The sequence below is a fragment of the Haliotis rubra genome, unplaced genomic scaffold (assembly GCF_003918875.1).
Source record: "Haliotis rubra isolate DU_JTF1 unplaced genomic scaffold, ASM391887v1 Scf1073, whole genome shotgun sequence".
Lineage (NCBI taxonomy): Eukaryota > Metazoa > Mollusca > Gastropoda > Lepetellida > Haliotidae > Haliotis > Haliotis rubra.
Genome location: NW_025764974.1, coordinates 217596 through 242851, shown reverse-complemented (window position 1 = coordinate 242851; position 25256 = coordinate 217596). Strand labels below are relative to the sequence as shown.

Genomic DNA, 25256 nt, shown 5'->3' with positions numbered 1-25256 from the left:
AGTACCAAAGTTCATGTGAGAGGAATGTTCCGGGACTCGAACTCAAAATGGGCCAGAATAACAGCCTTTTACCCCTACATCCTCTGTATCGCAGGAAAAAATCTTCAATAGAACTTATGTAAGTTTCAGGACAACAAATACCAATTGCGTTTTTAATGGCTTACAGTATATTTTAGAATATAATATTGTGTGTGGTTTGGTATATACCACAAAGGCAAATAGTTTTTGTAGATGTCAGTTTAATGGCAATAACTGAAGAAGGCCCTGTAAAAGAATAAATACATTGCATCAAAATACGTTACAATACTTCATGGGCCAATACATGTGAGGCTTAGCAATAAGTACTGCAATCATATATAATCAATATAATCACTATTCATTAATGAGGTCTCAGAGTAGACATGTGTATATGTATATAATGTTTATATTTCAAGATACACGTGTAGCATCATACAAGTACATAACATGATTATTTCCAATATAATATGAAAGAACCCTCACCGAGTGTATGGCACTGTGCCCGTTACCGTCACAAACGTCAGGAACTATGTTTGCCACACCTGAACATAAACATATACAAATCCAATAATATATAACATTCTACATCTGTACATTATCAATCTACTGTACATAAAATATCTGTTCTAATAAGCCATCCCATCATACATACATTCATTCATACATGCAAAGTTTGGCGCATTAGTTTAAAGAAGTAGATGTACACATTAGGTTTACTCTACACAATAAGTTAGATAACATCCTCGTGGGAATGCTGTCTAAGATTACCTGCAATACACTTACATATATAAAGTATTGCTAAGACCTAGTTATGCTGCATGTAACAGATAGTTAATTTGATTAATATTTACCACATATAACATGATACATGCTTTAAAGGAAGCTAAGAAATAATACATACACACACTAAACATGAAAACATAAAATACACAATCCAAATATAAACTAACCTGTTATAAGCTGTTGCTAGCTGTGACCAGTGACCAGACAGACTGAAGTGAAAATGATAGCTGACCCACAAAACACCCTGCTATTGAAACTAAGGGGCCTGGGGCTGGAGCAAGACAATAGATACAATAGACAACGTAAGCGCAAGGGTGAGAGTGCTATTGTGAAAGTGAAGCAGGTTAGATTGAGTGGTTAAGCTAGGGCTAGACTTAGTGATTAAAATACAAATTAAAATACACTTGCTTATATATACATAATTACATACTCCTACATTTGTTCCCATTGTCGTACTTTAACTTGTTTATAATGGGAGCCATCAACATGAAAAGTGTTATTCCTCAGTATGAACTTTGTTTTCAGTAATAAAACAGACATTGAGTTTTGTCTGTGACAAAGGCAACTATATCACAGTTAGAAATTCTGACAATGTTAAATTATGACGTTGCTTTTTAGCATCGAACTGAGAAAGTGTGTGTGTGTGTGTGTGTGTGTGTGTGTGTGAGACAACCGAACGCCTCTCTGTATCCAGGTGTGTCACGGCAAAAGACGGCACCCGTCCTTTAATCTCGGCGGTAAGAGCCCTGTCAGAGGAATGAAAAGATTCGTATTAATATATTTCAGCAGTAGCTATTTATTGTTAGTGGATACCTGGAAATAATTCGTGTTTTCAATAACCTTACCATGTTTGTCACTTCAAGTGGTTGGTGCAGATAATCAGTTGTGTCGTGACCAATCTTTCGATGTGAGCGGAGAGCAGTTACTGATGTTGAAACAAGGTAAACAGGGAGGACGTCCACATTTACACTGAACTGAACTAAACCTTCTAACACCAATTCGTCAAGAAAGCCTTTTAATCAGGTTAGAGAAACTTGGTCAACCTGCACAGATGTGGGTGTCCCGGACACGAACAAGTTTATATCCGCTCCGATCTCAATGAATTATGTGTTTGTATGGTAAGAGTTCTAACTCGATTTGCTGGTAAAAGTAGTTTCAAGTTCATGTTCATTACCAGCTGAAGAAACTCCTCATCCCTGTTTGTCGACTCCAGAAAAGGGGAATCGTGCATCTTATTTATTCTTCCCTTCAAAGGAGGCGAGGGAAATCTATCGTCATGAATGAGCTTTCACATATGCTCTGTGGTATGTTCTTAGATTGTTTTGGTAATAACCAAGCCATGTTTACAAGCGTACAGCAAATATGTGCTTGTACGGAAGGGGCAAAACAACCCGCACACTCCGCATAACTGTCCCCATAGTCTTGGTCAAACTCGATCTGTGGATGAAACCTTCCCTGTCATGAGTTGGAACGGTATGGAGAGGGGGATAATCCATGGTGTACATAAGGTCTCCATGTGGAACATCCCAGGATGCAATTAACAACTCCGAATAATATTAGCACACTGAGCATGTGTTAACTGACGCTGAAGGGGTCGTTGTCGGCACAGGTACTACAGATACGTTGTAGAGTATCCCTGTCACAACTTAATAAACACATCTCTGATGGAGTTGCAACCAAAATAGGACATCAATTATTTAAAAACAGAGGCGGCAAATGGAAGTATGTACTCAACTATGAACAGTTGTCACAACGTAAATAATTTTCATAACAACGTTTATTTAGCGTGCATTTACACTATCGATAAACATACGACCAAACCGGAAGCATGCAGGGGATATTTTTCACACGCTCTGCGCATGCGCACAGCGAGTTGAAAAGTAAGGTGAAACCAACGAATTGACAAAATGTCATTACCAATATTACGACGTTTCTTTTGCCTTTCAGTAGATAATGGGTCCGATTTGGCACCATACGGCCAGTATTTAGTGTGGTTGAATATCTGAGTGTCCCAGCTCAGTGTATCTATAACTCTAGTCACATAGCCTCGTCAAATCATGGTCACTTAAGCTGAAAGGGTCGTTGTTGGCACGAGTACTACAGATATGTACCCTAGGTACGTTTCTGTATACCGATATGTACCCTGGCCATAATGAGAATACAGAAACGTTTATTTAGTGTGGTTGAATATCTGAGTGAATCCCAGCTCAGTGTATCTATAACTCTGTGTCACATAGCCTCGTCAAATCCATGGTCACTTAAGCTGAAAGGGTCGTTGTCGGCACGAGTACTACAGATATATGTACCCCAGGTACGTTTCTGTATACCGATATGTACCCTGGCCATAATGAGAATACAGAAACGTACCCTAGGACGATTCCATTCCCATTGTGTCGTATTCTTGATCGGAACTGTCATGCTGTTGTATTAGATCAGAGACCATATTATATTATATTATGACAAAGCGGGACCTCACCAGACGTTCTCCAGCTGCCATCACCTTTTGCAGAACACCTTTGAAACGTTCCATAGTCCACAACTAGTTCTGATATGAATCCCTTTGAACATTTTGGAACTATCTTAGACACCAAGTTCAAGCTAGAGATTCTCCTGCTCAAAATCAGCAGGATCTGATGCAGGCACTCCATGAGGAATGGTAGACGATTCTAATGCTAAGTATTCCACATTTGATTGCTGGTATGAAGTGACTAGCAGATATGAGGGGTAATCCATATGAGGGGTGGCTACACCAGGTTCTGATGTGGCCGCCAGTGGTGATTTGTACAATCATTATCTTAGAACTGTCATCAGACTGGTGGTAAACATACTTTCTGGCATTGTTGATATTCACTGGTTTTGTGCATTCCCTTCGGATTGCAAGTAAATTTGTTAACAGATTTCAGTTTCATTTTTGTTTCAAAAAGATTAACATATTGTTACTCTTGTATTTAGCAGAAGTTTTCAAAGCATGTACAACAATATATTGAGTCTTTGTACTTATACATAAAGAAATAGGCGGAGTTTAAATCATGTTCATATGAATAGTATGATGGATTGAAGCAAGACTGACTGACTGAGTTTGGTTTTACGCCGCTTTTAGCAATATTCCAGCAATATCACGGCGGGGGACATGAGAAATGGGCTTCACACATTGTACCCATGTGGGATTCGAACCCGGGTCTTCGGCGTGACGAGCCAACGCTTTAACCACTAGACTACCCCACCGCCCCGATTGAAGCAAGAGAATGGGTTAGCAACTATATTTTGGTGACCATGGACCAGGGTGCTTTCATGCAGACTGTTTTCACTCTAAGACAGGTATGATACTTTATGGATAACAACTCCTTTATTATATTATGATGCGACATTTTGGTATAGAGCCGTATACTGTTGTCTTGCTTCACAACAGTATAAGAATCTGTACCGAAATGTTGCATCATAATATAATAAATAAGTTGCCGTCCATAAAGTATCACACTTCGCACTACCACTTCGAAAATTTCAATCAAACATATCATATTTTCACTCTGACTTGGGTATATCCAGGACTAAAGTACTGTCTGAAATAGAAAAAATGTTTTTTCGCACCTATATCTACAATTTAGGTAGTTAATATGTGAAAGTGTGAAATATCTGTTAAACTTAGTTCGGCCTAACTACAGTCTCAGTGGTAGGGAGATAGGACACATACAAAAAAAGGACTTTACTGAGGAGAGATTACTGCCAAAATTAGCCACGCGTTTTTTTCTAAGTCCAAAGTGATTTTTTTGGAACAGACCATGGCTTTATGCAAATTAGTGTGCGGTGATATTGTATTACAAAAATCGTAACTTTAATACTGAAACTATTAAGGATGAAGCTACCCTAGAGTCTCACTATCACTATAAAAACAAACAGGTAGGAGGGGTCGTCTCAAAAGCAAAACCAGAATGGGGTCGCAGGCGGATGTTGGGGTCAGGCTGGGGGATAGAGATATAATAAATAAAATAATCCTTTAGGGAATTAAACTGCATGGTAAACAATTTACAAATAATATCAATTGACAAGTGACCCATATTACTAATACAGAAACAACTGCACACAGTGCGCATACTGGTGTATCATTCACAACGGTATCAAATTGGCAAGTTTCTTTTCCAAATACAACGACAAAGATTTAATAAGTTTTGTGTCAGTGGATGCTAGCTGTTGAAGCAGACGGGTTATTATAATAATATTCAGGTAAAAGCAGTTGTCTGTTTATCTTATAATAAGGACAAATAAATAAAAAGTGAAATTCGTCTTCAGTACAGCCTAGGAGACATTTTGTACATAACAATGCATTGGGGTTATCATAACATTTAAATCTACCTAACTGAACTATCAATTTATGAGATGCACAGCGAAACTTACAATATACCCTCAGCAGGTCTTTTTCGGGAAACAATTTAAGAATCTATTCAACATCCAAAACAGATTTAAAACCACTATAATGTTTTAGAAATGATGACCCTGAGATCTTACAATACCAGTTTTGGAATTGTATGTCTCTACATCTTTGTGAAAACAAATTCATAAAATTGTTAACACTACATGCATGTACTGCAATCTTGAGTGAACCATACATATTAAAAGCCAGTTTCAAACAATAATATTCGAATACGTGAAACCCAACATACTTTATCCTGTTCATCAAAATGTTTCATCATTTCATAACCAGCCCTGGGATACCTTGATCTATCCATTCGAAAAAGTCTGCACCAGTATCTAACACAACAACTAATAATTAACACACAAATAACTTCTGCCTGTATCACCAAGAATTGCATTGCTGATTTTCTTCTGGAGACCCCGAGACACTTCTTAAAAAATTCAGTTTGAACCTTTCTATAGACTGTCTGAATGTATGGCCCCATATCTCTGAGCCGTAAAAGAGGATTGGAGAAACTTTAGAATCAAATATTTTAAGATACAGAATGAAATGGTAACGAGGGGACATTGAATTAAATAAAATTTCAAAATATTGAACAAATCCTACCGCTTTTTTGACGAACTCAGGAGGGATACCATCTACGCCAGCAGAGTTTTTGATTGAAGTAAAAGCTTTCAAAATCTCGACTTGTGAAACAGCCTAAAAACAGTTGTTTTTTTTCTATTTCCGACAGTACATTAATATGAAAATGTACACATTTATTGGCAATTTCAACAGTAAATGTCTCAGAAATTGAAGAGCATTTGTTAAGATATATAATGTTATACCTTTTTCCAAACACCCACAGGAGGGTGTAGCTGCACATAATGCATGACATAATGAATTTTGCTGTTTTTTCCAATGTATATACATTACTGTCAGCATCAGAAATACCATGTCAACAAATTCGAAATTAAATACACAATTATACATTGTATGCTTATAAAAAAGAGTTCTTTGTTAATCTTGTCTTATCTTAATATTAATTTTACCTCAGACTGCTCAATAAACACCCCATACTTAGACAAAAACTGAGCCTAGAAAATTGAAACAGACAGGGTATATAACTTAGCGTTGATTCTGCAGGATTGTAGACTGGGGTCATCTTATACGTGAAGATGCACTATATGAAAATAGCATTCAATATTGTTTGCAGTAAATTCAGCTAAACTGTGTGGGAAATTACTGGTAGGGCACCATATGAGTGTTATTTAAAGCCTTGATGGTGACATTCAAATTTGTAAAAATATCTGACAATAGCGATCAGATTATCATCTATTAATTAATTCAAATATTTTTATCAACAGTTGAAACTCAAATAACTCAATATTGGAATATATAATTCCTGATAAAAGACATAATTGAAATTTGTTTGAAGTTATTTTACTGCGTATGTTCAACTTAATCACCAGATGATTGGCAGGAAATGCGTACACGGTTGATTGCTATTTCCAACTTAGTTAATGAGAAAATACACTCACTAATCTTAATCTTTGAATATAAAACCATGCCATATAGAACAGGATATATATTGTAAATGATGAATCATTCTGTCCAGACATGTATCGGAAATTTCAAATATTTATTTTCCAAATTTGTGAACATTGTTCATTCCCTGAATTTGCTGAAGGGATATTATGTGGGTTTTTTTTGTCTAAGGACAATATTCTTTTCAAAACACTGAATCTTCTTGCTTGTTTGGGTGTGCAAAGTAAATACGGTATTCTAAAAATAATATGACCATGTTGTCAACCTTTTTTATTCATATTTCATTGAAAAGGATGATGACCCAAATCTGAGACAATTTAGAGCAACACTTTCTTAAAGCAAATATAGAACTTGCTTAATCATTGGAACTAAAACCTAATTCTACTGCTTGGTTACCTTCCAAAATTCACTATTTCAAATGCCAAACCAATTAATGAATTTAAGCTATTCATTTCTTCAGAATTTTCTCAAGTTCAATTAAATCTGATATCACAGTTACATTGAAAATATCACAGTTTAACAGTTTACCAACACATATCATATGTGTCCAGCTTTATGGACGTATGACATATGCAAGAAGACACTGGAATCTCAGAAATTTCTGTTTCTGAAACATCCTACATTAGTTATCATTGTGAATAATTTTAAGAATACAAACTATGTTACATCAATGCAATAAACCTTTCAAGTTGGCATCATGACACTATAACACCCAGCTATCCCTGACTCGTTTTTAGATAAACAAATCTCTCCATGCCCCATTCCTTCAGTGCATGTGCAAGATGGGAAAACATCACGTTTTCATTAACAACATAAATCTGGATGCAGGTGAATTGGTGAATTGGTGGGGATTACTCCTGATGTAATGAAGGCAATATTGTTACAAGTATTAAATAAACGATAAAGGACCGCAAAATTGAAAACAGAGTAGCTTTATCTTCTAATTTGAGGTCATTAATATACAAACAGTGGAATATCTAATTAATTTTATAGTATACAGATGGACAAAGTCGGAGTTTACGTCTGAACAGTTTGATGATATAATTTTATTTTATTTTTATTTTTTCATCACTGTCCGACAATATTTTGTAAATGGGAATATTGTGAAGTTTGGTATTTTGTTCCCACCACATCTTTCTATATGTCCACTTAGTGGGATACAGCGATAGGAGGGGTCCCGAATTTGCTGTTTGTGAACTCTCACTCTTGAACGTAGGGTATCTCCCGTCTGTCCGATATACTCCTCCCCGCATCCACTGCTCTTTATGACATATATCAGATTCTGAGATGCGCATGTCATATTTTCATGTACTTCGAAGATTTTATCAGTCTTGAACTGGTATACATATCCCTCTATTAGATATTGGCATGTACCACAATTTGGTCGCTCGCATTTAGTTACAGATTTTATGTCCTGACTAGATTTTATATAGTTTGCCCTCGTTAAAATTTGCTTGATACTCTTACCCTGTCTTTTGTTTTTAATTAACTTGACTTTTGTCAGTTTATCTTTTAAAATGTCACATTTTTTGTAAAGACAGGAGAGTTTCACAAACTTTAGTTAATAGTTCAGGATTTCGCGGGTTGAATGTGGATACAGATGGAAGGACATTTTCATGAACCTTTTCTTTAACTTTTCAGTTAGCAGTTCACTTCAGTTGTTTTGCTTAAATATAGCATCTTTAACGATTTGTCTCGGGTAGTTTCTTTGTTCATTTAGCCTGAAGTCTACACGGTCTGGATTTGAAACTATGGTGCATATTCTTCGCGCTAAAGAGTAAGGGACACTGTTTTTTGTGTGGCGTGGGTGACATGAATTGTAGTCTAGATACCGTTTTGAATCTGTAGCTTTATTATATACGTCGGTTTCTACAATGTTGTTTGAAATTGAAACATGTACATCAAGGAAAGGAAGATGTTTACTGTTTACCTCTTTGGTAAAAGACAAACTTGGGTGTAAATTTTGTAGCATGTTCGAAAGGGATTCCAAATCACTTTCACTTCTTTTTCAGACTATAAAACAGTCATCTAAGAATCTTTTCCACCGATTTTGAAATTCTGCATTAAATGGTTCGCCAAATGTTTCTTATATACTGAAAGCCATTAAAAATGCAATTTGACATTCATACTTTCTTTACTCACACTAATTTCAACATATATAAACCTAACTGGCAGATATGTTTTAAGTGAACATCTGTGAATAATTTCACTTGCTTGTTTGGGTGTGCAAAGTAAATATGGTATTCTAAAAATAATATGACCATGTTGTCAACCTTTTTATTCATATTTCATTGAAAAGGATGATGACCCAAATCTGAGACAATTTAGAGCAACACTTTCTTAAAGCAAATATAGAACTTGCTTAATCATTGAACTAAAACCTAATTCTACTGCTTGGTTACCTTCCAAAATTCACTATTTCAAATGCCAAACCAATTAATGAATTTAAGCTATTCATTTCTTCAGAATTTTCTCAAGTTCAATTAAATCTGATATCACAGTTACATTGAAAATATCACAGTTTAACAGTTTACCAACACATATCATATGTGTCCAGCTTTATGGACGTATGACATATGCAAGAAGACACTGGAATCTCAGAAATTTCTGTTTCTGAAACATCCTACATTAGTTATCATTGTGAATAATTTTAAGAATACAAACTATGTTACATCAATGCAATAAACCTTTCAAGTTGGCATCATGACACTATAACACCCAGCTATCCCTGACTCGTTTTAGATAAACAAATCTCTCCATGCCCCATTCCTTCAGTGCATGTGCAAGATGGGAAAACATCACGTTTTCATTAACAACATAAATCTGGATGCAGGTGAATTGGTGAATTGGTGGGGATTACTCCTGATGTAATGAAGGCAATATTGTTACAAGTATTAAATAAACGATAAAGGACCGCAAAATTGAAAACAGAGTAGCTTTATCTTCTAATTTGAGGTCATTAATATACAAACAGTGGAATATCTAATTAATTTTATAGTATACAGATGGACAAAGTCGGAGTTTACGTCTGAACAGTTTGATGATATAATTTTATTTTATTTTTATTTTTTCATCACTGTCCGACAATATTTTGTAAATGGGAATATTGTGAAGTTTGGTATTTTGTTCCCACCACATCTTTCTATATGTCCACTTAGTGGGATACAGCGATAGGAGGGGTCCCGAATTTGCTGTTTGTGAACTCTCACTCTTGAACGTAGAGTATCTCCCGTCTGTCCGAAATACTCCTCCCCGCATCCACTGCTCTTTATGACATATATCAGATTCTGAGATGCGCATGTCATATTTTCATGTACTTCGAAGATTTTATCAGTCTTGAACTGGTATACATATCCCTCTATTAGATATTGGCATGTACCACAATTTGGTCGCTCGCATTTAGTTACAGATTTTATGTCCTGACTAGATTTTATATAGTTTGCCCTCGTTAACATTTGCTTGATACTCTTACCCTGTCTTTTGTTTTTAATTAACTTGACTTTTGTCAGTTTATCTTTTAAAATGTCACATTTTTGTAAAGACAGGAGAGTTTCACAAACTTTAGTTAATAGTTCAGGATTTCATGGGTTGAATGTGGATACAGATGGAAGGACATTTTCATGAACCTTTTCTTTAACTTTTCAGTTAGCAGTTCACTTCAGTTGTTTTGCTTTAAATATAGCATCTTTAACGATTTGTCTCGGGTAGTTTCTTTGTTCATTTAGCCTGAAGTCTACACGGCCTGGATTTGAAACTATGGTGCATATTCTTCGCGCTAAAGAGTAAGGGACACTGTTTTTTGTGTGGCGTGGGTGACATGAATTGTAGTCTAGATACCGTTTTGAATCTGTAGCTTTATTATATACGTCGGTTTCTACAATGTTGTTTGAAATTGAAACATGTACATCAAGGAAAGGAAGATGTTTACTGTTTACCTCTTTGGTAAAAGACAAACTTGGGTGTAAATTTTGTAGCATGTTCGAAAGGGATTCCAAATCACTTTCACTTCTTTTTCAGACTATAAAACAGTCATCTAAGAATCTTTTCCACCGATTTTGAAATTCTGCATTAAATGGTTCGCCAAATGTTTCTTATATACTGAAAGCCATTAAAAATGCAATTTGACATTCATACTTTCTTTACTCACACTAATTTCAACATATATAAACCTAACTGGCAGATATGTTTTAAGTGAACATCTGTGAATAATTTCACTTGCTTGTTTGGGTGTGCAAAGTAAATATGGTATTCTAAAAATAATATGACCATGTTGTCAACCTTTTTTTATTCATATTTCATTGAAAAGGATGATGACCCAAATCTGAGACAATTTAGAGCAACACTTTCTTAAAGCAAATATAGAACTTGCTTAATCATTGAACTAAAACCTAATTCTACTGCTTGGTTACCTTCCAAAATTCACTATTTCAAATGCCAAACCAATTAATGAATTTAAGCTATTCATTTCTTCAGAATTTTCTCAAGTTCAATTAAATCTGATATCACAGTTACATTGAAAATATCACAGTTTAACAGTTTACCAACACATATCATATGTGTCCAGCTTTATGGACGTATGACATATGCAAGAAGACACTGGAATCTCAGAAATTTCTGTTTCTGAAACATCCTACATTAGTTATCATTGTGAATAATTTTAAGAATACAAACTATGTTACATCAATGCAATAAACCTTTCAAGTTGGCATCATGACACTATAACACCCAGCTATCCCTGACTCGTTTTTAGATAAACAAATCTCTCCATGCCCCATTCCTTCAGTGCATGTGCAAGATGGGAAAACATCACGTTTTCATTAACAACATAAATCTGGATGCAGGTGAATTGGTGAATTGGTGGGGATTACTCCTGATGTAATGAAGGCAATATTGTTAACCTGGATGTCCTAGTGGTCCAAGCATTCCTTACTGTGTTTGGGGATAAACTCTGACAGCAATCTGAAAGTAATCAGGCCTTAATCCTGTGCTTCAATGAGTTTCTTATCATTTCTAAGGAGGAGCAACTGGTCCACCAAAATGGGTACAGTTTCATATGTTTCCAAATCCTCCTTTTCCACCACTGGCATAACTTGTTCTATCCATTGTTATAATGCCAGATAAAGAAGGTATGAAAGATATTGCTGTGCTTCCAACATTGAAGACTTGAAGAAGTGAGGATTATGACCCAATCCAAGGCCATTTTCTAGTGCAGGTGGCAATACATTTGCAAACATTTGGTCTCAAGTAATAGGTAAGTGTCCACCTATGTATGTATATAGAGTTGTGGTGCGTCCCAAATCCACTTGAAGACTTTGGGATGCAGGGACCATTCAATCACAACATCATTATTCTATTGAAAGTCTGCTGCCAGTTTTCTAGTATTGACACATTTCCAATCTGAAGCTGAGTGAGTCTACCACAGAAAATACATGTGAAGCCTCCTTCAACAAATTGCCTGATCTTAAAACACTTGTCTCTGCTACCACTACACTATTGTCCAGCCTCGGATACAACTCATTCCACATGCTCTGAGGTTTACATACTCATGTCTCTGAGGGATGTTGGACTCCATCCATGTCTGCATATTCCATAGCCAAAGTCTTCCCCAATAAGGTACATCTAGTTAACAATGACAAGATCTACAGGATGTGCTTTCAAAATCATGTCCCTTGACTTCAGATATCGCTCTTCTGGAGGGTTAAACATACCCTCTTGCAGCTGGAATGTACACTATGTCTTTGGCCTGTTATATTTTGGACATGTTGGACAAGGTGAATTTCCTAAAATAAACCAAGAATCCGAGTTAAGACAGCCTCTCTATCAGAAACATACAGAACGTCATGCTAGAACCTTACGTATTCAAAGAGAAGATGTCATGGCAGGAGAAAAACAATGATATTCCTGCAATACTGAAATGTGAGCACAGTATTGAATTTGCCTGAGCTTGCTATATTGCACTGCTGTGTTGTTATCATAAGATTAAATGGGCATGCAATAAAAACTGTGTTCTGCTGGAGTTTAACTTTGTCCTTATCTGGTGGGAAGAAGAGGGTTATGTTCTTGTGTCTGACAAGAAATAGAAGTATGAATACGCAATGCCTGTTAGAAAGTTGTCAATTGCAACATATGCTATATTTGAGATTACAGAGAAAGTGTAATAAAAAATGACATATGTTGCAAGAAATAGAAGCACAAAGCAGATGGATGGCCCAGCTATGCAAGCAAACAACCATGGTGCTATCAATATGTAGGAATCAGATCTGTGGCGGGTCTCTAATCTATGGTGGGTTTCCTTATCCGTGGCAGGTTTGATAGTTCGATTGTTACATGACGTCATCGTGTAATGACATCATTATGCGATGATGTCATAATCGCTAACCGTTCCCGACGTTATTCGACACTAGCCGTTCGTGGCAATAGTAATCTCAGGAAATTCTTCAAAGCTAAGAAATTGGAAACCACAGAAAATGATGGTTTTGTAACCTACAAAGAAGAAGAAACCTGTATCAAAAGATCCCAATGCAGAAACATTTTGGATGGAAAATATACGTGAGATTACAAAACTGAAAACGCTGATTCCAAAATGGGGAAGTGTAAAGTTTTGCAAGATCCTTTCGCTTGCAGCCAACGAAAGAATGGTAAGGAAAATCCTTCAGAATTATTTCTTTGACAAAACATCACAAGCGAAGAAATGGTAAAAATCATTGTTAAAAACCACGACTGGAAAAAAGGAAATCGGCGGCCATTTATGAAAGCATTCGCCGCTGTTTTCCCGGTTGTACGGGAAACTTTTAAGGTGTTGTTTGACATCAATGTAAAATGTGAGGAATGCATCAGTGCAGTGAATTTACCCAAAACCACCCGGACGAGGAAGCCAATTCCTGTGACTTATCCCAACTCCCGGTGGCAAACAGATCTTAAGAAGATGCCCACCTACAAAGGGTTCAACTATGTTTGTAACATTGGGGATTGCTTTTCCAGGTTTGCTTTCAGGAAAGCTACTAAAGGAAAATCCGCAAAGGAGATAGCCGCTGTGGTGTTGCAGTTCATCTACATGTTTGGTGCTTCTTCAGTCGGACAACGGAAAAGAGTTCCGGAATGCTGACCTGGAGGAAGTCATAAAAGAATTTGAGACTGTTCAGATGCACGGCCGCCCATACCATCCACAGAGTCAGGGGAGAGTTGAACGATTCAACCGTACCATGACAGACTATTTCAGGGTGAAGATGTCTTCATGTGCCGACTGGCCCAACAAACTGCCAGAGTTTTACTACTTCTAGAACAACAGACTGAACAAGGTGACTCGACGTGACACGCCCTACCAGCTCTTCTTCAAGTGACCCAAATTCTCAGCGCCCGTAGATGAACAGGTGAGTAAGCAATATAAATAAATAAATAAATAAAACTAGTCATTTGTATAGCGCCCTTTCCAAGAAAGATTGCTCAAGAGCGCTGATCACTGGTAGGCTTTTGCAAAGAGATGCATTTTGAGTTTTTGCTGGAAGGAACTGAGTGTGGTACTGTTCCTAATGTCCAGAGGGAGGGAGTTCCACAGAACTGGCCCTGCTTTCTCAAAAGCTCTATAACCAAATGTTTTTGATGTTTTGGGAACATCGAGCTGCATAAGATGAGCTGAAAGGAGACATCTTTTGGGGACGTGCAAAGCAATTAGAGTTTGCAGATAAACTGAAGCCATTTGTTGCAGTGACTTGAAGACAAAGGTCAGGAGTTTGTAATTGATCCGTTGCTTGATAGGTAGCCAATGGAGCCTCTTTAGAACTAGTGTTATGTGTTCATATTTTGACACGTGTCAAAAGCCTGGCTGCAGCATTCTGGACATGCTGTAACAACTTGTCAAGCTGGCTTTACTTGATCCCGTACAATAGGCTATTGCAGTAGTCTAGCCGAGATGTTACCATGGCATCAACAAGGACTTCTGCGACTGAGGGGTCAATATAACGCCTTATTTGCCTTATATTTCTGATCTGGAAGTAAGCAGATTTGCAGACAGAATTTACATGTTGCTCCATGGTGTATGTGGTATCCATAGTGACTCCAAGATTCCGTGCCTTGGTACTTGGTGAGATCTCGTTGCTGCCCACTTTTAGATTTGGAAATGATGTTCTTGACAACACCTGTCTGGTGCTGAATATCAAGACTTCTGTTTTGTCATCATTCAATAGTCCAGTACTGACCCTTGTGGCACGCCATACATTAATCTCTTCTTTGTGGATTCTGCAATATATCTATGATATCATATGTACACAGCAGCCAGGGAGTTAACGTTTTTGTTAGGTTCAGTCATAGTTCATCCCTTCGCCTGCCCGGCAGTTTACGCTATGCACCCGCATCGATATGCTAAATTTATTCTATGAGAGGTTTCTGTTATATCACATTTTCTATCTGATATATTGCCAAATTGGACGATAAGAGTGTATGAATATCGATTACGCACTAGCTAGGATTATACCTTGATTGGGGTGCTTGTAACAGTCCTTTAACCATATGAAAATGTTTGTTAATATGTGTAACATTTTCATCCTGCTTCATGAATGTAGATTCTATGTCACAAAGCCTGCCTTATTATCCACGTTAGTTAGCGGTTAGCTATCACTATTAGAGAACAATGTGAGTAGGTAAATCTCCATAATTGTGCACCCTGGCACGATGAGGGTTAAAGATGTTATTTTGGAAAACTACAGTTAACCCATATGATTTGCAGGTCCTGTACACGACTTTGACTCAAGAGGAGCGTGAGTTCCTGGCTCAGGCTCACATGGACCAGGAGAAGGGGAGCGATGTCGCTCAGGGGAGAGCAGACACAGTCGGAGGTGGGCACGGGGTACATGAGTCGACCCGTCCGGACCGGGAAAACATATCTCGCGAGTATGCTTTCAATCACACTCGTTTTACCAAATTGTAGATAAGTTTTAAATTCCGGAATCATTATAAGACTATCATTTTAGCTCTATATGAAATATGTGGACTACATGCATCCGCTTTAATCTTATGAATTGTGACGGACACTCAAACCTCCCATAGGTTCCAGTTGAACAGATTTAGATGTATAATAAATAAATGTTTTTACACGTTATTCACTCTTTTGTCTTTCTTCATGTATTGTTGAATATTACGAGAAGGAAAGCAAACATATTTGATAATTAGCATGGTCTAAATTTTTTAAGCATTAGCGAAAATGTTTCGAAAACATTAGCAACATTGAAAGACGATCTTAGGTACGGCAACTAGCCATGGATTTGAAAATCTGACATGGATTTGGAAATCCGCCACGGATCTGAGGCCTGCCATGGATCAGAGTCCAACAAATATGCCAAATGGGAGTACTTGAAACCAGTATATCTTATCCATTTACTGCAAAGCAAAGACAAATAGGGACACTGGTCCTGAATGTCTGAGCTGAATAACCAGTCTCCCATCCTGAGAGTGGTTCTTAGCTTCCTGACCCATTCTGTTTGGAAGATGGGCATGTGTACATGTCAATGTAGTCTTTGTTGAGGACATTCACGATTGTTACCACAGGCATGTCTGACATATTATTTTTAAGCTCAAGGAAGACAGGAATAAAACAATGTTTCAGCCTATAAGTGCACCAATACTTCACAGCTACCAACCTGGACTGTCTTCTGGTTTGATGCTTGTAGAAATGCAAATTGTATCCGTGTTCACAACTATGATAATCCATCTTCCACTGACTCCATGTCCTCCCATAGTCCCAAAGTTGGCATTAGGTTGTTGAGATCTAAATGCAAAGCCAGGTCTAAAGGGTTTGGCAGAACTGCTTTCATAGATATGCCTGCCCTTTACGGCATTGTTAATTTATACAGCCAACTCTGTAATCAGTCCTGAAAGGGTGTGATAATCTCTCCTTTCATGGGCGGTGGGGTAGCCTTGAAGTTAAGGCATTGGCTTGTCACGTCGAAGATTCGGGTTCAGTGTGTGAAGCCCTGGTGTCCCCTTGAATATTGCTAAAAGCGACGTAAAACCATACTCACTCACTCTCTCCTTTCATGAACAGGATAGAAAAGATTCCTGTCCTGATGGTGAAATGTTTCTTCCACCTTATATAATTTCTGGTTGAAAAAGACCAATGGTTTAGATCTGGTGGCATCTTCAGACTGTTCTCGAAGGAACTGCAAACGAAGGTGACTTCATGCCATTTCTTGTCAATGGCCACATCTCCTGGTATGATTTTGTAGTCCTCCTGAACACGTGGTAAGACAAGGTGCAATACAAGCCAGCTGTCCCAATCAGTTCTGTATATTTAAACTGGGTCACAGGTACAGACATTTGAGCTTTGGTGATTAGTGACCTGGCTTGTAATAATCATCATCAATGCAGCAGAATATGAAAGGGATCATGGTTCCACAATATAGAGTCACTCCTTCCTTTGGTGCAGGTTCTTCATCATCCCTGGGTCAGGTGTTAGGGCAGCAGATGATATATACACATGGAACTTAATTAAGCACCCCCTAACATATTTTAAGTTACTGACTTACCTAATGATAAATCTTGAATTGTAACGATGACTATTATTGGAACTGTATTCCCTTTCAATATGCTTGAAGGGTTTTGCTAAATCAATCGTAAAAACACATCCCAATATGCCGTTGAAGCACGCTACTCACAATTGTCTCAAAAAGCACAATCTACTCTGTATAAAACGCCAAAACTTTTTAATGATCTTACCAGTATATGTTACAATGGCACGAAGGAGACTACCAGAAGCAGGAAGATGGAAAATAATTTGACTGCACAACACCGGGATGTCATGCAGGGCTATTCGGCGACAGCTTGACATTCACCACACCATCATAACTCGACTTGTTCAAAAACACTGTCAAACCAACAAGGTTAGGGACTGACCAAGGCCAGGTGAACTCCGAAAGACGTCTCAAGTTGAGGATCGGGATTTAGCAAGCCTTGTGAGACGTCACAAATGGTGTCCTGAAGCACCTGTGGCTACCCAATAGACATCTGTGCAATAGGACTGTAAGAAACCGCATAAAGGCACATGGGATGAGGGCAAGGGTGATGAAGCATCCAGCGTTGACCAATCTTCACAAGAGAGCTCATTTGGAGTGGTGTTCATTGGAATTTGACGTAATGGAGGCAGGTGCATTGCTCGGATGAGAATAACGTTTTATTGCATGTCACAGACGGGTGCCAGCAAGTCTGGAGGACCAAGAACAGAGCCTTTGAGCCTAAGAACATCAGAGCATCAGTTCCTTACAGTGGTGGATCTGTCATGGTCTGGTGTTGTCTCTCCCATGATTGTAAACTGGAATTGGTAACTGTTGGTGAAAAACTCAATGGCGACCACGACATCCGGGACATTTTGGATCCTGTTCTTGTGCCACATTTTGATAACCATCCATTAGCCACTCACCCTGTTTTTATGGATGACAATGTCCGACCACATCATCCCCAACTTGTGACAGTTTTTCTCCAACAATGCGGTAACCAAATTTCCATGGCCTGCTATGAGCCAGGATTTGAAGCCTGTCTGTGGCATTCTTGGAGTGCAAGATCTGGCATGTTTGGAGGCAGTTTTGCACTGGGAGTGGCAGCAGCTGCCTCTGGACAGAATCTGGAGACTCACGACAAGCAGTCATCTATGCACAAGATGGATATGAATGCTATTAACATTTTTCAAGTGATCTGTTGTCCGAAGATGACAGAGAACATTTTCATACTGAGAGACACTCACCTCTCCCATTTTGAAACTCTGCAGCCCCATAGTTGTACAGGGATACATTTTGTTGACAAAACATCGTTTCAGGAAACAATGGCGTTTAAGCTTTCCAGTATACATACTATACATGGCAATATGAAAAAAAATCAGGGGGTGCTTAATCAAGTTCCATGTGTAAATAAATTAGTGAAGGTATACTCTGGCTGATAATTGTCAACTACCCTGTGCTGGCTGATGGATGTATATAAAGCCTGGGCCCCGTTTCACGAAGCTCTCGTAAGCCTAAGTTCTCGTAACTTTTCTCGTAGCGACACAAGGAAAGTTACGAGATCTTAGGCTTACGAGAGCTTTGTGAAAAGTGGCCCTGGTCACTATGTCAGGTCCTTGTCTCTGCCAGTTCACTGCAGTCACATCAGGTACATCCTACCAGCAGTCTTACAGTGAACATGTACCAAGCCAAAATAAAAACTTGACACCTGTTAGATTGAATCCCACAATTGAAGTAGTATGTGCATTATTATGAAAATATTTGTGTATCATACTGCTATCATTCAGGTAACAATACAGGTGATGAAAAGTTGATGCAACACTGATAAAACTGTTGGACCAGAAGAAATAATAAATATGCCACCATAGCAGGTCGCATCTCCCCATGGACAGGAGAACCAGTCTGAACACTATTACCAGAAGTCGTTGCCATTGGTCAATGAGTGCTTGTTTAAGTTCTTCCTTGCCCATCACAAATGTTTTCCATTGGGTTAAAGTCTCAGAAACAGGAAGACGGGTCCCTGACATCAACACCACAGTAAAGTAATAAGTTGTGTCAGAGCTGCAGCATGGGCATGGCATGCTTGTTTTTTTATATTGTTCAGTATATGTGGAAAACATATCATACATGCTCACTCCCTGTCATCAGTTGTGCTTAATTGAAGCTGATACGAGCTCATCCTTGAGAAGTTGTAAATTTTTGCTGGTTGAAGTATCATTATGTTGTAATGATCAAGTTACTTGGGTAACAGCTGCCAGAAGTAAGCACTTATCTTCAGGACCAACATAGAACATCTCAGCACCTCTTTGCACATAGAGCTGGAGGACAGGAACTTGCAGATCTCAGAGCAGGTGACAGATGCCACTGAAGGGGGAGCGTCCAAGCTCCAACAAATGTTCAACTAAATTATACCCAAATGATTATTCATCCTTATCAACCAGGTAAGGACAACAGTAGTTATATGTTTAACTTTAGAAGACATTATGAACTACAGTGTGATAACACTACTCGAAAAATATGGGCTAGACTCTGAAAATATTTCAGTGTTGATGCACAAACAATAGGGGATGGAGAGACAGTTTGCCTGACAAAAACTTACAGAATCACTGACAGTTAAAAGGACGTCTGTTGAACATGAGATTTTTCTCTATGATGTCAGGAGGTAGGGTATTCAAAGGAATTTTGCTGATTAATTAGATAATAATTCTATCAGATATGAACAGATACAGATTGACTAAAGAGTGACAAAAGCAATATCATACATACGTACATATAGTCAAGATGTTTGTGCAGGTCAAAACTACGTCTTGTACACAAGATCTTTTGCCGCACAACAACTGTTCAAGTTCAATGAAAACAAGTGTTTCCCACTAATATGGCAATGTCCCCCGCCGCTAAAGAAGAATGAAATATTTATAATATATTTAATACTTTATATTTTTGGTCACATACAAGATGCCTGAAAAGATTGGTGTCTGCATAATCACCCAATGTAGGCTGTCATCAAATTGGGTACAACAGTGCATGAGATATCAGGTTGACAAGTGTTCAAAGTGTCGTGGTGACCTTGAAGATAAGGTCAACGAACGGACGCTGCTGAATACAGTTCCGCGTTGCGGCGGGGGACAACTAAGCGTAGTCATAGGTGATGACAATGATAGTGCTTGTGTCATCAAAATGGTAACTGCATAACAAATAGTGACAATAGAGGGAGACGTAATAGTCATAGGAAACAGCAAACATGACGTTGAGATGTCATAATGTCTTTGATGTAACAATAGTTGCAGACATAGGTTTCAGTGCACAAACATACACTGAGCTACAAAGCAAAGTTTGAAAATTACACTTTTGAAGTTAGGCCAGACCAATTTTATTTCTTGTTTTACAGATCCGCCGGTCGTATTTTTTCAAGAATCTGAAAAAAAATAAAATAAAATAATTTGCCCCATATAAATAAACTTCATCATTGCTTTTAGTATTTAAAAGGAATATTACTTTGACTGGTGAATTATATTTTATATTTTTTCCCTCCTGCCTTTAGGTTTTCTGAGGACAAAAATCTGTAAAACAAGAAATAAAATTGGTCTGGCCTAAGCTATTGTTTCAAAAGCTGAATGAACATCTGTTAATTTTCCATCTGCAAATCGTAAAATATTAAACAATATATATACATAAGTTATATATATAATATCTATTATTTATAATGTATTTTATTTCAGCACAAATATTTTGACTCCATTTTCATTTATATGTAATGCTTATCCCCCTGAAGCAAATGAAGCAATACATATATACACACACACACACATAGTTGGGCCTTTTATAAAGTACACACACTTCTTTGTCGATTCTAATGTGTACAGATGATACTGGTTCCAATGCATGGAATTCTGGTTCTTCATGATGTGCACAGCTGCAATTCGCTTATCCCTGGAAAACCTACCATCCTCCCTGAAACAAGATTAACATTATTATTCATGGTAAAAAAAGAGTGGCCCATGATCTTTTAGTTCTTATTAGGAGCAAATGAACTGATTTGAAAGTACATTCAAGTATTGTCATAGGTACTTTTAAATTACTGTAAATCTTGAAATTAATGCAAGAGTAAATTAAATGCAAAAATGTGAATGGTCTTTGCCTGCATTGGCAATTATGTGAATACACAATGCCTTTTAGGAAATGGACAAATGTAACATATGTAAAATTTGGGATGATACTTTCTAATTAAAGTACAGATTCTAGTACTTTTATTTGTGGAAGCCGCAGTGGCTGAGGGGTAAGATCGCTGACTATGTATGTTGGTGAATAAGTGTATCACTCTGAGAGTCTTGGTTTAAATTCCAGACTGAACTCAACTCAGATAAAAAAGTAATAGAGTCTGCACTATACTGAGAAAGTGTAATCCCAAAATTTAACATATGTTGCATTGACAATTATGGAGAAAAATGATGGCATCATGTTGGAAACCAGAAATATCATCTTAAAAATTTAAGCAAACACCTCACTACTCCACATCACAGTTTATTGAACAGCAGTTTTAACAAATATATACCACTAACAATATTTCATTAAAATGCTAGAAATTGCATAATGGACATCTGGTAAGTCTTTGCAGTGGCCAAGAGTTCTATTCACATGTGTCACACTAAGCATCACAGAGGACTCTCATAGAAGATATGACCACCCATGCAACAGTTTCTATGTTCTGGATGACAACCCAAGTTGCGATGGATGCCCGCCAAGCTGCCTACTTAGATTACAACGGTTACAATTAACTGTCATTGGCTCCAAGAAGAGAATGATCACTCTGAGGTAATCACGTGGGTGCATGCTGCATGCTCAGCAAGGGACTAAGGACCTGGGTCCCATTGTACAAAACAACCTTTACTAAGGTTTTCATCTTAGCTGATAGCATTGAATGTTTTGTAAATGCACGCTTGTCTATGTATCATTTATATTATGACACTACATTCACAATCTCCCCCTGGGCATTCCATTTGTATTTCTACTGAAAAGATTTAATTTTGATTTTTTTTTTATACACGGCAGGTTTGCTGAGACATACCTCTTGGAAAATAAGAGTGATACATAAATTAAATATAATGTTCATTGGATATATGAAATATATCATATTATTGTCACTCTGTTGCAGGATAAATGCTTGCTCTTCAGTGGAAAGAACAGGGGCACAACTATGAAAAAATGGAATGATTATAAGTGTGTGTGTGTGTGTGCGTGTGTGAGCACGTGTGTGTGCACGCGTGCATGCGCATGTCATTGTGGGTTGTGGTCAATAAAGTTCTGTTGTTTTGATTATTTAAGCAAAATTGACAAACAATTGTTTGAAATCATAACAATAAGCTTTTTATTTACAATATGAATTGGATATGTCCGGAAATAACTAATTTTCACATGATTAATTTATAGATCTCAGGTGAAAAAAAAAAAGCCATGGATGTCAGAAAAGAATCATCCAAAACCGGAGGTGGTCCAGCTCCTATTCCTCTGACTGATCTGGAATTTAAAGTAATCATTAAATTTTAATTTCCTTTTGACAATGTTAATTCAGGGATACCAGGATATAAAAGTTTATAATAAAAGTGTTCTCTCATAACAACCACCCTCCCCCTCCCTGCTGGGTTACAACATTATATCCACATCTGTTGATTTATTTCTTCCAAGTACACACATATTGAAATATAAATATATCTGTTTGTAGGTTGTATCACTGATTCCACAGTGCCAAATTGAAGGGATAACTGGAGGATTGGAGTCGGAGGTTGATGAAAGTGAGTGTTTTTTTCTCAATCAATGTTCCAAATCTTTTAAACAATCTTTAAGCTGTTTGAATATTTTCAAATCATTTCCTCTGTTGCATTGTGTTTATTTTCAATAATTAATACTGATAGTTATATGAATATTAGCTTGGTCTGACATTAACATAGATGCTAAGGTAATAAAAAAACATAAATCTTTCAGTTTTTGAAACACCGAACATGGTCAGTGAGAGTGGCTTTCCCACAGAGTACTTTGATTCGACCTTCACCAGCGATGAGAGGAAAAGCAGCGAAACACCTGGTATGCTTGATTAATATTTTTAAAAGCATGTTTAAAAGTTAAATTTGTCATCAATCAGTTAGTCACAGCTTAACAATCTCATATATATGTACTAACAATGTGTATTGACAGAACTGTAATTCCTTTAATTCCTATATCAATGTATAGAACCAGCAATGGTAACAAATTGATAAATAACCAATTGGAGTGTTGTTTAAATTCAAGATTAATATATGATACTGTATCTGTAGGATATTAATGTGATGTTACATTAGTCATTTAATATTTATATTAGGCATTTAAAATTGATTTAAAACAGATGTATTTTCTTGCCTGTTACAGATAAGGACCTAAAGTGGAACAGGTGCACAAGGTGGTATCACAATGTGGAAGTGCTGTCCACACGAAATGTGGAGTTGCCCCAAAAGCAACTCCATTTCCTCACTGGACAGTGTAAGAAGAACATGTGGCGCAAGAGTAATGGTAAGTTTTCCCTCGCATTTTCATTATTTTTCAACTATACCAGGTATTGCCATTTGGCAGACGGGTCTAGAAATGTACAGATCTTTCTATAATAGCTTGACACCCTCTCTATTTATTGCAATTGTGAGTTAAGTGAGGGCACCCTCCTAAGTGTCGATACAAGATTGCAGAAAATGATCATTTCAACACGAAATATGACAACCTCATCAGCAGACACGCTTTTTTTTTTTGCTGTCAATTCTTAGATGTAGTTATTTTAGGTCTTCATTCACAGTTTAGGCTTTAATGCGTCAGTATTTTTTTCAGGTATCGTCTAAAACTCAAAGTGTACTTTTTACATGGAGTTGTATTGCAACTGTCCATATCGTTGAATGTGTACGTTGAAGTAACTGTCCATGTAGTTGCATGGACTTTAGAGTATGAACTGTCGAAATTCCACACTTGTTGATACCCTTTTCCACAGACTTGGTAATGGAAACGGTAGTTGTTGTGATGTATCCCCTAAATTCTATGTTCACACTATCACGATTCGCGCCACGATTGAAATCATGGTGATCATATCAATCTTATCAGATCTTGAGGTCAGTCATGTCAATCGTGTTGATCGTAGAAAGATTTTGGACGGTTAAAAAAAAAATTCTATGATCAACACTGTTAATTGTCAATCGTGATCATTGCATCAGATAGTATTGCATCATAACAAAGCGAACATATCGCATCTAATCATGCTTAGAAATCGTGTGTTGAGATGTGTAGTGATCTCCCACGATCTGTGATGCTCTGTCAGGTCCCATTGCTAACAACCTGACCCGAATGACTCGCGAGTAGATACGAGTATTGACGCTTTTTCACGGATGCTCACGATCTGTTACGAGTTCTTGCGCCCGTATATGTACTGGAAATCAGAATTACTGCGCCTTCAGGAGTTCCCTCTGATCCTTCACATTTGCTCTGGTTGATTTGCGAGGTGCAGGAGGTTGATCCACATCTAGCCAGTCCACTTGGTCCTCCATGCACCTGGGATGACATGGTGGTTTTCATCCTCATGGTCCGCCTATTGAGCTGCAATGCCTGGATGCTTCAGACTCAATAGGTTGTGCAGAGTCACTGCCCCCTCCATGATGAGGAGACACCTGAATCTATTGGCCAGGATCCCAAGGGCATTTTCCACCATTCTCCACCCTCTTGAGAGTACTCTCAAGACACTCCACACCTGAAGGCATACGCAAGAGACCCATAGTTGTCTCTAGCCTCAAGGTGCCTAAGTGTGACGGCCAGTTTCAGTCCAGGTGAAATAGGTTGCCTGAAACTGGTGACTTCCCTATCGATTGCTATGCAAGACATCATCAAAGAGCTGTGGTGTTAACCTTGTGTAGTTTTGGAATGCTACTGGATCCTCCAGCCTCAAATGGGTGTCTAGGAGGCTGGAGAACTGACCAAACTGTTATGCCCTCTCCTCCATGAGCCATGACCGCACCCTGGGGTGCCTGACTGCT

The 25256-nt window shown here is 37.8% G+C and overlaps 1 protein-coding gene and 1 long non-coding RNA gene across 2 annotated transcripts in view; both read right to left on the bottom strand.

Annotated features, from left to right (window-relative positions):
- Positions 1-227: 227 nt before the first annotated feature.
- On the bottom strand, positions 228-1383 carry LOC124280151. Its single transcript, XR_006899593.1, has 3 exons — positions 969-1383; positions 502-560; positions 228-264 (listed from the first exon to the last, which is right to left on the bottom strand). It is a non-coding gene; the product is annotated as an uncharacterized LOC124280151 (long non-coding RNA).
- A 19531-nt stretch (positions 1384-20914) lies between these two features.
- The window catches only part of LOC124280130 (zinc finger C2HC domain-containing protein 1B-like), a 192385-nt gene continuing 188043 nt past the window's right edge, over positions 20915-25256 (bottom strand). The window contains exon 8 of the mRNA XM_046716024.1: positions 20915-21171. Coding sequence (XP_046571980.1) covers positions 21160-21171 — 12 coding nt within the window. The 3' untranslated portion in view covers positions 20915-21159. The remainder of the gene's footprint in view (positions 21172-25256) is intronic.